The following is a 13724-nucleotide window of genomic DNA, read 5'->3' as shown; positions in this document are numbered from 1 at the left end:
TTCTGGTTGCTCCAGCACAGTCCACTTAAAGGAAAGAAGCCAGAGCTCTTAGTAGCGTGTAAAGTTTTCCTCACTATTGGGTAATAGTGTGATTATTCCTCAATATTAGGAAATTATTCCTCAGTATTGGGAAATAGCAGCTTTGACACAGCTGGGCAGAGTTAGCACCACACAAAAGATTAAAAAAAGTTAAGAGTGGCCAGTTTCAGGCACACGGCTGTTGATGTGGGTGATGGTACATACCTCTACCAGAAATACAACCACAGAATGAATACAGTTCTGCCAAGTAGCACAAGACACCCTAGGGGGAAATCATAATAATCAGTGTCTCACTTTCCCTGTCAGTGAGGAGGCAGTTATTTAGAGGGAAATTCAAACAGCAGAAGTTAAGAGCTCACAGTTCCATCCCAGCCATTTAGTGTGTTAGTCTCAATTTCCCTAAACCATGAGCAAAGGACAGTACCAAAACCAAGAAAACCCACATGAACAGAAAAAAAACCCAACCCACAACCAAAACACCCCACACATAAAACCCACTCGGTTAAAAATCTGACTTCCTCAAAGCCTTTATAAAACCTAGATGCCCTCTTCAGTCGGTGCATAAGAAAATCCTAAAAACGCATCTGCGGCACTGGAGCTGCTGGCTGCTAGGTCAGGCGTGTGGGTGATGGAGGTGGAGATGGCTTCTTGGGTGAACTCTGGATCAAAGTGTCGCAGATCAGCTGGACCAGCCTAAGCCAAGGAGCAGACACATACAGTCACTTCAAGTAAGCAGACCTCAACCAGCCACTTGTGTTTGGTCTAACACAGCTGCTCTTCCAAGAGAGTCAGCACCTCTGTATCTGCACTTCAGGACCCCTTGGTGTCAGTGTAAGACACCTGCAGAGGATTCCTTTTGTACCACTATAACAAATACCAACAGAAATACACACTTACCACATTGGGGTTGAATGGAGGAGTTATCCTCTTGTGGTACAAGTCATCCCAGTTTATTGGGCTGAAGAATACATGATTCTTTATCTCAAGCTGCATAGAAAGTAAAGCGTGAAAAGTCAGTCTTCTGCCAACCCGTCTTTTCCAGCACCTGCTAGCTGGTTTCATAGCATTAAGTGGTTGAAGCTACCACATATTCACATAAGGGCCATGTAGCAAATCCTTAACACATAAGGGTCATGGTCCAGTAATCCCTTGAAGGGAGATGACCGTCACACATGGGTGTCCTAGCTTGCAACCATATCTTTCCCTTTAGAAATCCAGGTCAAGCCCAGAACACCCTTCAGAGGCTGAAGAAATATCAAACTGTATGGAAGGCTTTTTCCGAGGCAGTACTGTTGTCATGAAAGAAAGGCTCAGAATAGAAAGGTTTCCCACCCATCCTCCCTCCTGACCATAATGGAGGCCACTTACAAAGTCTGACTTGGCACCTAGCCTCCTCTTCTGGTCCTTGTGGAGAAGTCCCTGGAGGATGTCACAAGCTGCCACAGTCTTACTTCCTTGGATCTGGAGTGGCTTGTGCAGAATGTTGTCATACATCTGAGACACATCCCGGCTGTAAAAAGGAGGCTAATTTGAAAGAGAGGAGAAGGAGCCATGTAAAATATGAGCTACTGCAAGGAACACACACGGCAGGTCAAAATGAGACCTGCAGCAAGCAGATGAGGGAGACCTGCCATACCTCTGTTCAGAGGGGCAATGGTGCGCTGAACTATGTCATCTAACTCAGGATGCAGTTGTCTGTGGCAGGTACCATGTGAACACCAGACCAATCTCACACCACTACTTTTAAAGTTAATTTCTCCACCGTAGAGAAATTCTCACCGAGGGGGTTCCCTCCCCATGGCAGGGGGGTTGGAACTAAATGATCTTAAGGTCCTTTCCAATCCCAACTACTCTGTGATTCTAAGTAAAGTAAAAACAGACTGCTTCCAAACTTACCAGTCCAAACAGCATTTCATAGAGGACAGCTCCTAGGCACCACCAGTCTACTGTCCTGTCATACGGCTGCTTCTTTAGCACCTCAGGAGCCAGGTACTAAGAAGAGTCAGCAGCAAATATTTTAGTCAACTTATAAAGGAAGGGCTTTGCCCTCATAAGTATGCAAACCTGACTGCAGTTCAAGCTGAGCAAATGCATTAGGAAACACACAGATGCATTTCCTACTATGCTTTGATAGACTCTCCACTTGCTTCAGAGCAAAGGGTTTGAAAGCCACCTACCAAACGCCACGAAGTGTTTTTAATGGGCTACAGAAGGTTGTTTTCCTATAGAAGACTTGTACAAGGATTTGCCACCCACCACAACTCAAGCAGGAAACCCACCCTGCACTAGCACATTACACCTTTAGGAGGCTCCCGTGGTTTTGAGAAGGCTGCACTTTTCAGTGCCGGTAAGTCTGTCTAAAGCAGCAAGACTACCAGTAACCACCACCGAGGAGCAACGGGCAAGAAATCAAGCAGCACATTGAGCCTGGTCTCCCACAGGATTACTTCTGCGTACTAATCAGGCTCCCACCAAAAGAACCAACCCCCCACCCCCCAAAAACCCCCAAAACAGAACAACAAACAAACAAAACATATCAACGAAAAACCTCCACACGACAAACAAAGGAATGCAGGGACAGGACAAGGGGAATGCCTCTAAGCTGACAGAGGGAAGACCGAGATGAGCTCTGAGGCAGAAGCTCTTCCCTGTGAGGGTGCTGAGGCGCTGGCACAGGGTGCCCAGAGAAGCTGTGGCTGCCCCATCCCTGGCAGTGTTCAAGGCCAGGTTGGACACAGGGGCTTGGAGCAACCTGCTCGAGTGGAAGGTGTCCCTGCCCATGGCAGCGGCTTAGAACTGACTGAGTGTAAGGTCCCTTCCAACACAAACCAATTCTGTATGATTTTCTTGAAACAATCCTGCTTGGTTCATGCCTTACTGTTGTACAAGTGGGTCCATACTGAAAACCAAGGGTTACCAGCAGGAGATTCCTGCCCACTTCTACTCAGCTTGAATACTGGAAGGTACCTTGTTTACAGACCCTTCTTTACACTGCCTGAGGAAGAACAGCAGAACAGGTGTATTACCTGGGCCAAAACACCACCAAAATCCCCAGTTCAGTAAGAAGCAGGGGGGGGGAAAAGAAAAAGAAAAAGACTCCCAAGAAGCCAAATCTGAGATAAGTTTTAGCAAACCCTAACTGAGGTGCATTGGAGAAAAAGCATTTCCTCCCCTCTGAGCAGTGTCCACATTCCCGAGGAGAGCCTCGTTCTCTGCTCTACACAGGGTGTTTTGCAGCTCCTGCATACCAAGGACACACAGAAGAGGTCCTGCGCAAGGTCCTGCGTATGGCAGTACCAATCGGCTCCCTGTTCTGCAGCTCCAGGGTATCAGAGCAGGTAAACAGCCCGCTCACAAGCTTGCTCATGGGCTTCCAGCATCAAGGCTGTCTCCACAGCCACCTCAAACAGCCCCAGTTTCACAAGACTAGCCATTTTCCAGTGCAGGGATCCCTACCCTGATAGCACAGCTGTCACAGGTAAAACTCTCTGCTGAGTACGGAAGACCTTATCTGAACTCCAGCTTTAGGCTGACAACCTCAAAGAGCCCACAATGGTCTAATCCACAGAGCCCATATTTTGAGATGCTGAGCACCCACACAAGTCAGACCCAGAGCAGCATGTCTCCAAAGGCTTTCAGCCCCAGGTCACAAAGAAACCCCAGCATATGCTGTACCTCCGGAGTGCCACAAAAAGTAGAAGTTGTCTCCTCTTGCTCCATTCCTTCTTTGCAGAGCCCGAAGTCTGTCAATACTATGTGTCCCTAGAGAAGAGAGAGACATTTCAGCTTGGCCCTCTCTTTCTAGAGAAGAGACAGGATTTCCAAGCATTGGCCTTCACATTACATCTCATGTATGTTTTAGTTCACCACTGCTCATCTGCTTCCCCTCCCTCACTGTCTGGATATCCTATAGGACAAGTACAGGAGTCTACAGAGGAAGTGGAATCTGGATTAATTGTTTTTATTTGTCTACAACTGCATAGCTATGAGATCCAGCAGCCTAGTGCTTTGCCACTGCTTTATGCCAGAGCAAGTTTATATATCAATCACCACCAGCACAGCCACAAGGATTGTGGGCGATCCTTGCCCACAGGTCAGACCCCAGATTTTGGGAGTAAGTTGAGGGCCCTGAGTGTGCAGTTCTGCAGAGCAGAGGCTCACCCCCTCGTGCAGGACCTGCACGGAAGGACAGTGGTGCATACATACAGAATACATGTAGTGAAGTGAGCTACAGCCTAGCTTGCAGAACCATACCCCTCTGTTTATGGTCCTGATGATTCTAAAGCCAGAAGGCAGGCAGCATGAGCTGTGACTATACCTGGCAATCCAGGAGAATGTTCTCAGGTTTTAAGTCCCTGCAAGACAAAAAATTGCTGTTTGAGCAGATTTGGCCAGATATTTAGAAAAGCCAGATCTGAAACAGCATCAGCTAAGAACAGGAGCTAACAAAACTTCCCAATCCAGTTCACCAAGATGTTCCCAAAGTACAGTCTCCCATCACTGCTAGGTATCAATAGACACATGCAAACATAGCAGGACCCTGTCACACAGAATCAGGTTTTAGCCTGCATATCTGTGCATAAATTGTTACAGAGACAAATTCTTGCTTATTGAGCCAGGTTTATTCTGGATCTTTGCACTTCACCCTTCTCTCTGTCAGGTTAGGAATCTTTGTTGCACATCAGACCCATGCAGACAGCACCCCTCTTGCAGGATAAAGTGCCAGCACCACCGTCTTGTCAGAGGTAGCTGATTTTCCAGCTGCTCCAGTCCTGCATTTTGCAGGACCCTAGTGAAGCCCTTTTCCACCCCAGTACTGCACACAGCTAGGCTGTGCAGAGTTGGTGCCCATGGTTTCCCTGGCAGGACCTTACCTGTAAATGATGTTTAAGGAATGCAGATATCCAATTGCACTAGCAACTTCTGCAGCATAGAATCGGGCCCGGGGTTCACGGAAACAGCGCTCCCTTTGCAAGTGGAAGAAAAGCTACAGGCAGATGATAGAGTGGATCATTTCTTCTCTAAAAAACCTGAAGGATACCTGGAGCAAGCCTGAAACTCAGCTACTCAAGTGAAAACTGATTTGCAGCAAGTAGGGCATGAACAGCACCAAATAAGCCCAAACCAAGTGACTTAAGCAATCTAAACACCTTTCTAGAAATTGCTTCACTTGTCCTCCTCTTACTTAAGAATTCATTCTCCCAAAAATGGTCATCTGCTGGTCTAGTTAAACTTCCTAGCTTGCTACAAGCCACAGGCAGATTACAGTGCTAGTATGGCCATGAGAAGTGGTACATGCACAGAGCTGAATCCATTAAGATCCTCCATACAAGTTCTCTTTGGCCAAGACATCCATGTTAACATTCTCTCACAGCCAGCTGCAGGTATAAAAGAAAAAAACAAAACCCAACAAACCAAGAAAAACAAAAAAAAACCCAAAAAAACCCCAACAAACCACCACAAAGAAAACCCAGCTGAAAAAAAGGTTTCTACAGGACAAAAATGAAACCTTGCTAACTGCAATGGCATCACCCAAGCATTAGACTAGGATCCAGAGCTGGCCCACAAGTGGGTTTTGTCTGGAGCTCACCAGCATCAGCATTTCCTGTATTCTCCATAGGATTTTAAAGCACCATTAACAGTCTCTTTTCTCAGTATCCTTGCCTTGGGATTCAAGTCATAGGCAGCAAGATTTCACTCAATTTACAGGTGAGATAGTGCCCTGGGTTCAGCTCTAACAGTTATTTTTGTCCTTCTTAGCAGCTGGTACAGTGCTGTGTTTTTGACTTTCAGTCTGGGAACAACGCTGATAACACCGATGTTTTTAGTTGTTGCTCTGTAATGTTTACTCTGACCAAGGACTTTCTCAGTCTCATGCTTTGCCAGGGAGGAGGGGAAGCCAGGAGGAAGCAGAGACAGGACACCTGACCCAAACTGGCCAAAGGGCTATTCCATACCACAGCACGTCATGCCCAGTATAGAAACTGAGGGAGTTACCTGGAAGGCACTGCTTGGTTTGGGCTGGGTATTGGTCAGCAGGTGCTGAGCAATTGTACTGGGCATCACTTGTGTTTGTTTTCTTTTTCTTCTCCCCTTTTAGCTTCATATTCTCTAGCCTTGTTATTTCCATTATTATTATTATTGGGGGTAGCAGTAGTGGTTTTGTATTACACCTTAGTTACTGGACTGTTCTTAACTCAGCCCATGGGAGTTACATTCTTTCGATTCTCATCCCCATCCCCCCCGAGCAGGGGGAAAGAAGGCAGGGGAGTGAGTGAGCGACTGCGTGGTTCTGGGTTACCGGCTGGGTTTAAACCACGGCACATAGCATACCACTTCTCCTGGCTGGTCCTTGCTAGCAGCTAAAGGAACACTATACTTCAACATCTTTATCTTGTGACAAGAAACAGGTTTAGGCAATAAAGCTACATGTTTGGGAAGGACCAAATAGAGGATTAAAATAAAGCCTGTAAGTGCACTCACCTCTCCTCCATTTACATAGTCAAGCACAAAGTAAAGCTTCTCTGAGGTCTGGAAGGAGTAATGGAGTCCCACAAGGAAGGGATGTGTGACGTTTTTCAGGAGCACGTTGCGTTCTGCCATGATGTGGGTTTGCTGTCAAAAAGCAGGCATGGCATTAGTTTCAGGCAAGGGTCCAGTCTGTTGTAGGAGCTCACTGTTGTTTCCAAAGCAGGTGGAAGCTGGGAGCCCAAGAGGGTCCTCTCCAGCCCCAGGAAGGGAACTGCTCTCTGCTGTCTGACCTGCATCACCTCAGTTCTTATCCATGTTCCCGTGGCACAGAGAAATGCATACGAGTTGTCTACATGAATACCAGCCACAAGATACCTCAATTGCATTACCAGGATGGCTCATACACTGGCCACTATTTAGAGAAGTAACCAAATAAAAGCAGACATACCTCCTTTTTCTTTAGGATGGTTTTCTTATGCAAAACTTTCACTGCATAAAAAGTCCCATCACACTTGCGTTTGGCCAGAAGAACCTGCAGCAGAAGGTCCTGTTAATGGATTTCAGTCTCGCCTTCTGTTGGGTTAGTGCTTCCTCATTAGCACCCCACTTGTGTAAGTGACTATACACAGAATACAGCTTCAGAGGATCAAGTACGAAGTTTTAAAGACCAAGCTCCAGTCCTCCAATTTCCCAGCACTTTCTCATTGCCAGAAGAAAGTACACTACATCTCCACATAAACCTTTCACATACCCAGTAAAAAATAGTTTTGGAGCACCTGGGGACAGCCCTATTTAAAAATGGATCCTTGCTATCTCAAAGTACAGATTTGCCTGGGGAATTTTTGCTAGCTGAAAAAGTCTGAAGCTTATTTTAAATCAAGTACTGCTCCTTACCATCACCACCCTGAGCATAAGATAACTCACACTTGTGTCCTTAGAGGGGTTGCAGGACAGCTCAAAGTAAGAATGGACTATGAAAACTCTTATCTCCAGTCTCATCTGTTCCCAGTCCCACTCAGAATAAGCTCCTCAGGAGAGGTACAAGCAAAGGACACCGCCAGAAACTCCTTCAGCAAGAAAGTTCTTCCGAGGTTGCCTCTAAAGAGCTTCAACCCACCTGTACAAACCCACTTACTTTTCCAAAGCTTCCTTTGCCAATAACCTTCAGGAAGTCAAAGTCTGTTGGCTTGGCACTGTTGGGCAAGAATGAAACAAGTTAATGTTTCTGGGAGAGAAACACACAACAGCAACACTGCCATCAGGGCAGAGTTCCCTTTTGGAGCCACCAGTGTTTGTGGAAGGGATTAAAGGGCACCAGATGGGTGATCCTCACCCCTGGCCAGCATGGGATTCACACTGTCTACGTCCGTGCAGCCAGCAGAGGATGAGCAACCCCCAGCAACCCTCCCGCTGAACACAAGCGGCAGGGAAAAGCTCCTGTGGGACCAAGCGGCATCTTTACAGGGAACATAGTTTATCCCCATTTCTAGAGAAAGGTGGTCAGGGAGCCAGCAGGGATGAGGAAGATCTTCCCTTACTACCTCTCAAGAGAAACAGAGCAAGGGGCTGCAGACTTGGACAGGACAATTATGATACAGGGACCAGCTATAGCTGAACACCTTGAGAGCTGGTGCATTGCTGATACACGTGGTATTAAAAGCCAAGTAATGTAATTGTTAAGATTTTTGCAGACACCACCCATGCAAGACACAGGGACCAACTACATTCCCCTGCCAGATCTCTTCACTGCATGCCCCACACCCTACCTGGCTTTTGCAGGGAGCTTACTTTGGGTTAGCAGAAGGTCCAAGGTTGATGTTGTCAGTTGGTGTTGGAGGCTAGAGAGGATAACAGTAATGTTAGTCACAAGGGCCATGCTGCAGGTTGCACTTTCCTTCCCTCAGAACAGTGTCACTTGCAGAGTCATTAAATACCCCTTAGCAAGAGACACAGAGGATGTTTTGGCAACTGAAGTGAGGGGGAAGGGAGAACAAAGCTATGCACTAAAGCTGTATCATTCCCAAACTGGAAGCTTTACTAAGCTAGAGTATGTGAAGTCCTCATCCCATACTTGCACAAATAAGAAGTACTAAGTAACTGCTTGGCCCTCAACTTGAGGTTTTCAGGACCTGCTGTGCTGTGACAGAGGAAAGCCACAGTGGGTCTCAGTCGCTCACCACAGCACTGAGACAAGTCATTCCCCACTGCCAGAGCTAGAGGCTAGGCAAGAAGCCCTCTGCACAGCTCAGATAGAGGATCACTCCTGCAGCAGGACATAAGCATTACCCCCAAACCCTGCAGCCCTCTGCCCACTCCTGCTGAGCCCCATACTGCCAAGTCTGGAGCATTGGAAGTGGCCTTATGCACACCCAGCACTATGGAGGAGCAACCTCTCTCTTCCCAGTGACAGAGGTACATACACACGTGGTCTTCCTCCTCTCCATGCTCCCCAGGATTCTTCCCCTCCTCAGACTCTGGGAGCATTCTGCCTTGTCCAAAAGGCTACATAGGTCCTGTCTGCTCTCATTTTACCTCCACCCAGCATAATTCCCAGGGACAAGGCAGCAGCAAGACTCCTAGCAGGCTAACACAGGCTCTCCTCCTTGCTTTTCTCCTGCAGGCACCAGCCCCTCTACATCCCCAAGGTGAAGACTTGCTGGCTCAGAGCCATGATCTCACCTGGGTGCTTTTATCTGGGCTCCGGGAACGATCCATTAGAAAGGCAACTCGTTCAGCACTTGGGAAAAGAAGAGCAAGCCAGTATTGAAAACAAAATCCAAGAGAGAAACTGCTCCCCTCTATCACAGGATACCTCAGCAGAGTTCTGCAGCTACCTCTTTGGTAGCACTGCTGCTCCTGAGGGGTGAGGATGCACATGCTCTGGGGGAGGCAGGGAAGAGTGGATACATGCTGACAGGAGATGGGAGGGAGGGGTGTGAACAAGCAAAAGCATATTAGATGCCACAGCCTTGGTTTGCAATAGCAGAAACTGGTCAGGGCACCAACACATGAAGACAAGCAGAGCCCCAGCAGCAGCACAGCACCAGGGCCAGAGGAGGTTGCAGCTCCCCTGGACATGGCCAGGCCCCTCTTCAGGCAGGTGCAGCCCCTGTCCCAGCGCACAGGGACCCCACGGCTCCCAGCCCTGCAGCCCAGCCCGTGTCCCCACAGGGCAGTCAGGGGGGTCCAGCCAGGTCTGACCACCGCACCCCTAAGCTGGCATTTGGGGCTATTGACACTCCAGGGAGGAGGGGCTGGCCATACCAGCGAGTGGAGGCCTTAGGGCACAGGGCTCTCATCTACCCAGTGCAGCTGCTGCTGGAGCAGTTGGACTTGAACACCACTTGTCAGTTCAGATCTGCCCTGCTTGAGCATCAGTGGGGAAAGCTGGGTCCTGCCACCCCAGGGATTACTCGCTTTGCTTTTAAGGGTTTCTTCCCCAACTCCTTTCAAAAGCCAGGATTAGAGGTGGCAGGAGGACAGGAGGAAAATAAAAAGTAGAAATAAATCCTCACACACTACTCCCTTCTCCCCTGCCCCAGAGAGCTTTGTCCATTGTCCCTCAGCCCCACAAAGCTCCCATACACCACAGGGATACTCTGAAAGCTCTCACTCCTCCATCTGCCCTGCCCCTTCCAAAAAGGGGGCCTGAAGATGCCACCCCGCATCTCACCTGTGGGTGCTCCCTCTCTGCACCCCCACGCACAGACCCCAGGCCACCCCAGAGCCCCCTCCTCGGTGGCCAGGCTGACCGCAGGCGCTGGCAGCTGTCCCCGGGCACTGCCCACATCTGCCTAGTGCCAGCCAGCTCCATCCACCGCCAAGCCAGCGCAGGGGCTACCGGGCTGAGCTTTTAAAGGGCTCTCATCCCTGGAAGGCTTTCATACTCACTACGAGCAGAGCCTGGAGCCGGAGGCCTTGATGGTTCGTCCTATCCTCTCCCGGCCGTGCTTGATGAGTTCTGTGAGGAAAGTTGGAGCACCAACGCCGATTAGCTGGCAGCGCGATCACAAGTGCACAGAGACACGTTTGTTCTCCACTGACCTTGCTCTTCTCTCCACAGCTGCCCTCCTCCCCCTTCCACTCAAGTACCAAAATAACCAGGAAATTATAGGAACCAGGACAGCTCCCCTCCCAGCCCCGCCAGGAGCCCTCAATAGCTCACAGGATGGGGATCAGTGCCACAAAACATACTCTCTCTCCTGTGGCAGAGGGAATTTGGGCTAAAGCGCTGCTGTTGCCTCCCTGAGCTACCTTGGGTCTCTGGGGGGACAAGGAGAGTGCTCACAAGGAGCATGTTGTACCAGGATAGTCACACACTTGGCACATCCTCTGCCCCTTTCATTCAGGACTCTGAGACTAATTAGGGACATAAATGAAACCTTTCAGGGCCCTGCAGGAGAAGCCAGCACACACACACACACACACCCCGCAACAAGGAACTGACTTGCCCAAGGGCACATAGCCAGGGCCAGAAGCTGGGATTCCCACCACAGAGCATCCCTTCTGCTCATCTGTGCAGGCAGTTGCCACCAACCATCATCATCATCACCACTGCTCCCTTCAGAGTGAGGCAAAGTCCTGATCCTGCTCCCAACTGCACAGCCTGAGAAGCGCAACCTGTACAGAGGAATTCCTGGGTTTGCTTGCAAGTAGATAACAAAAAATGCCAAGACTCAGTTTTACTCCCTGGCTCTGCCCTAGTTTTGCTACTGGAGGGAAAGAATCAAAACATTCACACACAAGTTGTAATACCAGAGTAGCTCTTCTACAGACCAAAGATCCACTGGCACCAACTGTCAGACCCCATGTCCCCAGGCAAGGATTCTGTAGAACAAGAAGTTTCTGGGTAAACACAAGCCCATTTACAGAGCTCTTCCTGTTCCTAGATCTGGAAGATGGAGGGACCTGCACTCCAGAGAGCCACTAAGCCAGGCAGCACCAGCAGCTTCAGGATCTGTGTGCAGATCTGACAAGGAGCCAAAATCCAGGCTGTAGTTTTAGAGTTTCTGAACGGATAGGAAAGGGAAAGCAGGAATTCAAAGAAAAGCCAGAAAGCATTCAGTGAGAGAGCTTATAATATCACGCTTGTCTGAGACCCTGACTTTGACCTGCAGGAGGTACAGGAGCTTGCCCCAGCAGGGCCACATGCAGGTAGCACCCAGACAGACCGATCCCATCTTCACCTCCCACTGGGTGTAGTCCTTACTTCCCTGACAGTCTGGCTCACTGACTGAAGGTCATCCAGTGCCTGCCTTGGGGCTGCAGGTATCCCCCGGGCTGCTGGGCAGGCTGGCGGGCAGGCCGGCGCGTGCTGGGCGGGGTGGCGAACAGGCTGGCCACAACCATGGCCACTGCAGAGGGGCATCAGCCATGCTTCCCAGAGCAAGCAGTGCTCACTCAAGGCTCTGTGCTGGGCAGGAGGGTGGCATGAGGGATGGCTAAGGGTACACAGGGATGTGTGAAACAAATCCCAGCCTGCAAGTGGCATCAGCATGTAGAGGGGTGAGGGCTCCCAGTCCCTGCCCAGGACCCTCTCTCTTTAGCAACCCAATCAAGCCCACACAGTTCAACACCTCATCTCACTCCATACATGCAGCTCCATCAGGTGATGCAGCCTGTTCACTCCAAATCTGAAGTCCCACAAGCTTGGCTTTATCTTGCTGCCACTGACACTGTTCTGATCCTAGACTCAGGGAAAATAATGGCTTGGGCACAGGTGGACATGTCATAGCTTGGGCAGCATGTGAGCAGCATGTGGGCAAGCCACAAACACATCAGTTTGGCTCAGTGCAGGATGCAGGACATGTCCAACTTGCTCAGAGGGGCTTGGACCAGCAAGGGCTGCACCTGCAAGCTTGGACCTGCAGCCCCACTGGGGTCTTTTCCAGGACCACAGCCCAGCAGCCCGTCCATGCTTCCCTCCACCAGCCCCATTCTTGGGTCCCTGTTGACCAAGAGCAGCATTTTCCAACAAAGCTATTCCATTAAATGTACTTGCTCTGAGGCAAGAGCCTCTTTCTGTACCAAGCACATTTTTAGGATATGTACATCCCCAGCCCATATCACTTTCTATTCAGGCTCAGAGCCTCCTTCCCCAACCTGAGTCTACCTTCAAAGCCAAGTAAGCTTCTGCTTTAAATCTCCCAAGGAAACAAATAAGCTTTTCCTTATCATTAACTACTCCCCTTAAAACACAAAGATTTCCTGAGTGCACACACACCGAACAACAGAATCAGAAATAGGTCACGAATATATGCTGGAATCATTGGTTATCCATGCCTGGCTGCATCCCTCCTCGTGCTTGCTGGGGTGGCAGGGATGCTCCAGGCATGACCAGGGCCACAGCAAGCGAGTGTAGGAGTTTTCTGATACTAGGCGACTTACACACCAGGAACACAAACTATCACATCCCACACCCCCTCCTCAAAGACCATTTCACTCCCAACACCCTGGCCAGAGGCATCTTCCCAGCAGCAGGCAACGACTCACACAATATAAAGCAGCTACTTACAAGTTGGAGCAATTACTGCAGCTAAATCTCCCCCCCACCCCCAACATCCCTCAGTAACATACATTTTCTTCCCAGCACAGCACAAGCAGCTCCCTCTTCCTTCAACAGTTCTGCCAGTGGTGACCCACATTCCCATGCTAGCCCAGCACTATTTGCTGCAAACACATTACTAATGCAACGCATACCTTGCACGGAGAGGCAACCTCGTAGACTCGTCATCTGCAAGCTGCCTCCCCCCCTCCTCCCTGATGTCACTGCTCTCAGCATCATTTCTTACCCAACCTAGATTGCAAGCCCCTCCAAGCAAGTGCCTCATCCGCTCCCGCTCTGGAAAGGGCTAGTTGCCAGCATGGAGAGGCAAGGAGACCAGTCAGACTGTCACTGAGACAGCAAGCAAGGCTTTGAAAGAAGCACAGGGTTTGGAATGGCAAGATGGAGAGAGGGGCACCTAAGGCAGTCCACAGCTTTCATCCAGCCTGGGGGCTGCAGGTAGCATATGGGGGAGAGGCCCCAGTTTCAGCTCAGAGAAGGAGCACAGGGGGAGGTGGGAAGGAGGAGTCCTACAAGCACAAGCTTTTACTGGTCAAGAATACTCCCAAAACTCAAGCTTTTCCTTGCTGAAGATTTAAGAGGTAGCTCCAGGCCAGCACTGAACTCCATTTTCATAGAGCCATAGAATGGTTTGTGTTGGAAGGGACCT

The 13724-nt window shown here is 49.6% G+C and overlaps 1 protein-coding gene across 1 annotated transcript; it reads right to left on the bottom strand.

The window, feature by feature from the left end:
- Positions 1–412: 412 nt before the first annotated feature.
- SGK2 (serum/glucocorticoid regulated kinase 2) lies at positions 413–9225 on the bottom strand. Its single transcript, XM_010023585.1, has 12 exons — positions 9190–9225; positions 8299–8348; positions 7646–7703; positions 6959–7042; positions 6523–6654; positions 4914–5026; positions 4358–4394; positions 3715–3801; positions 1936–2031; positions 1408–1563; positions 937–1026; positions 413–732 (listed from the first exon to the last, which is right to left on the bottom strand). Exons 1-12 carry the CDS (start codon positions 9223–9225, stop codon positions 577–579), a joined length of 1095 nt encoding a protein of 364 aa, XP_010021887.1. The 3' UTR covers positions 413–576.
- Positions 9226–13724: the final 4499 nt, after the last annotated feature.

Source organism: Nestor notabilis, unplaced genomic scaffold (assembly GCF_000696875.1).
Source record: "Nestor notabilis isolate BGI_N333 unplaced genomic scaffold, ASM69687v1 scaffold11311, whole genome shotgun sequence".
Classification (NCBI taxonomy): Eukaryota; Metazoa; Chordata; class Aves; order Psittaciformes; family Psittacidae; genus Nestor; species Nestor notabilis.
Note: the sequence above shows the minus strand (reverse complement) of the source record. Positions and strands in the feature narration are given on the sequence as shown.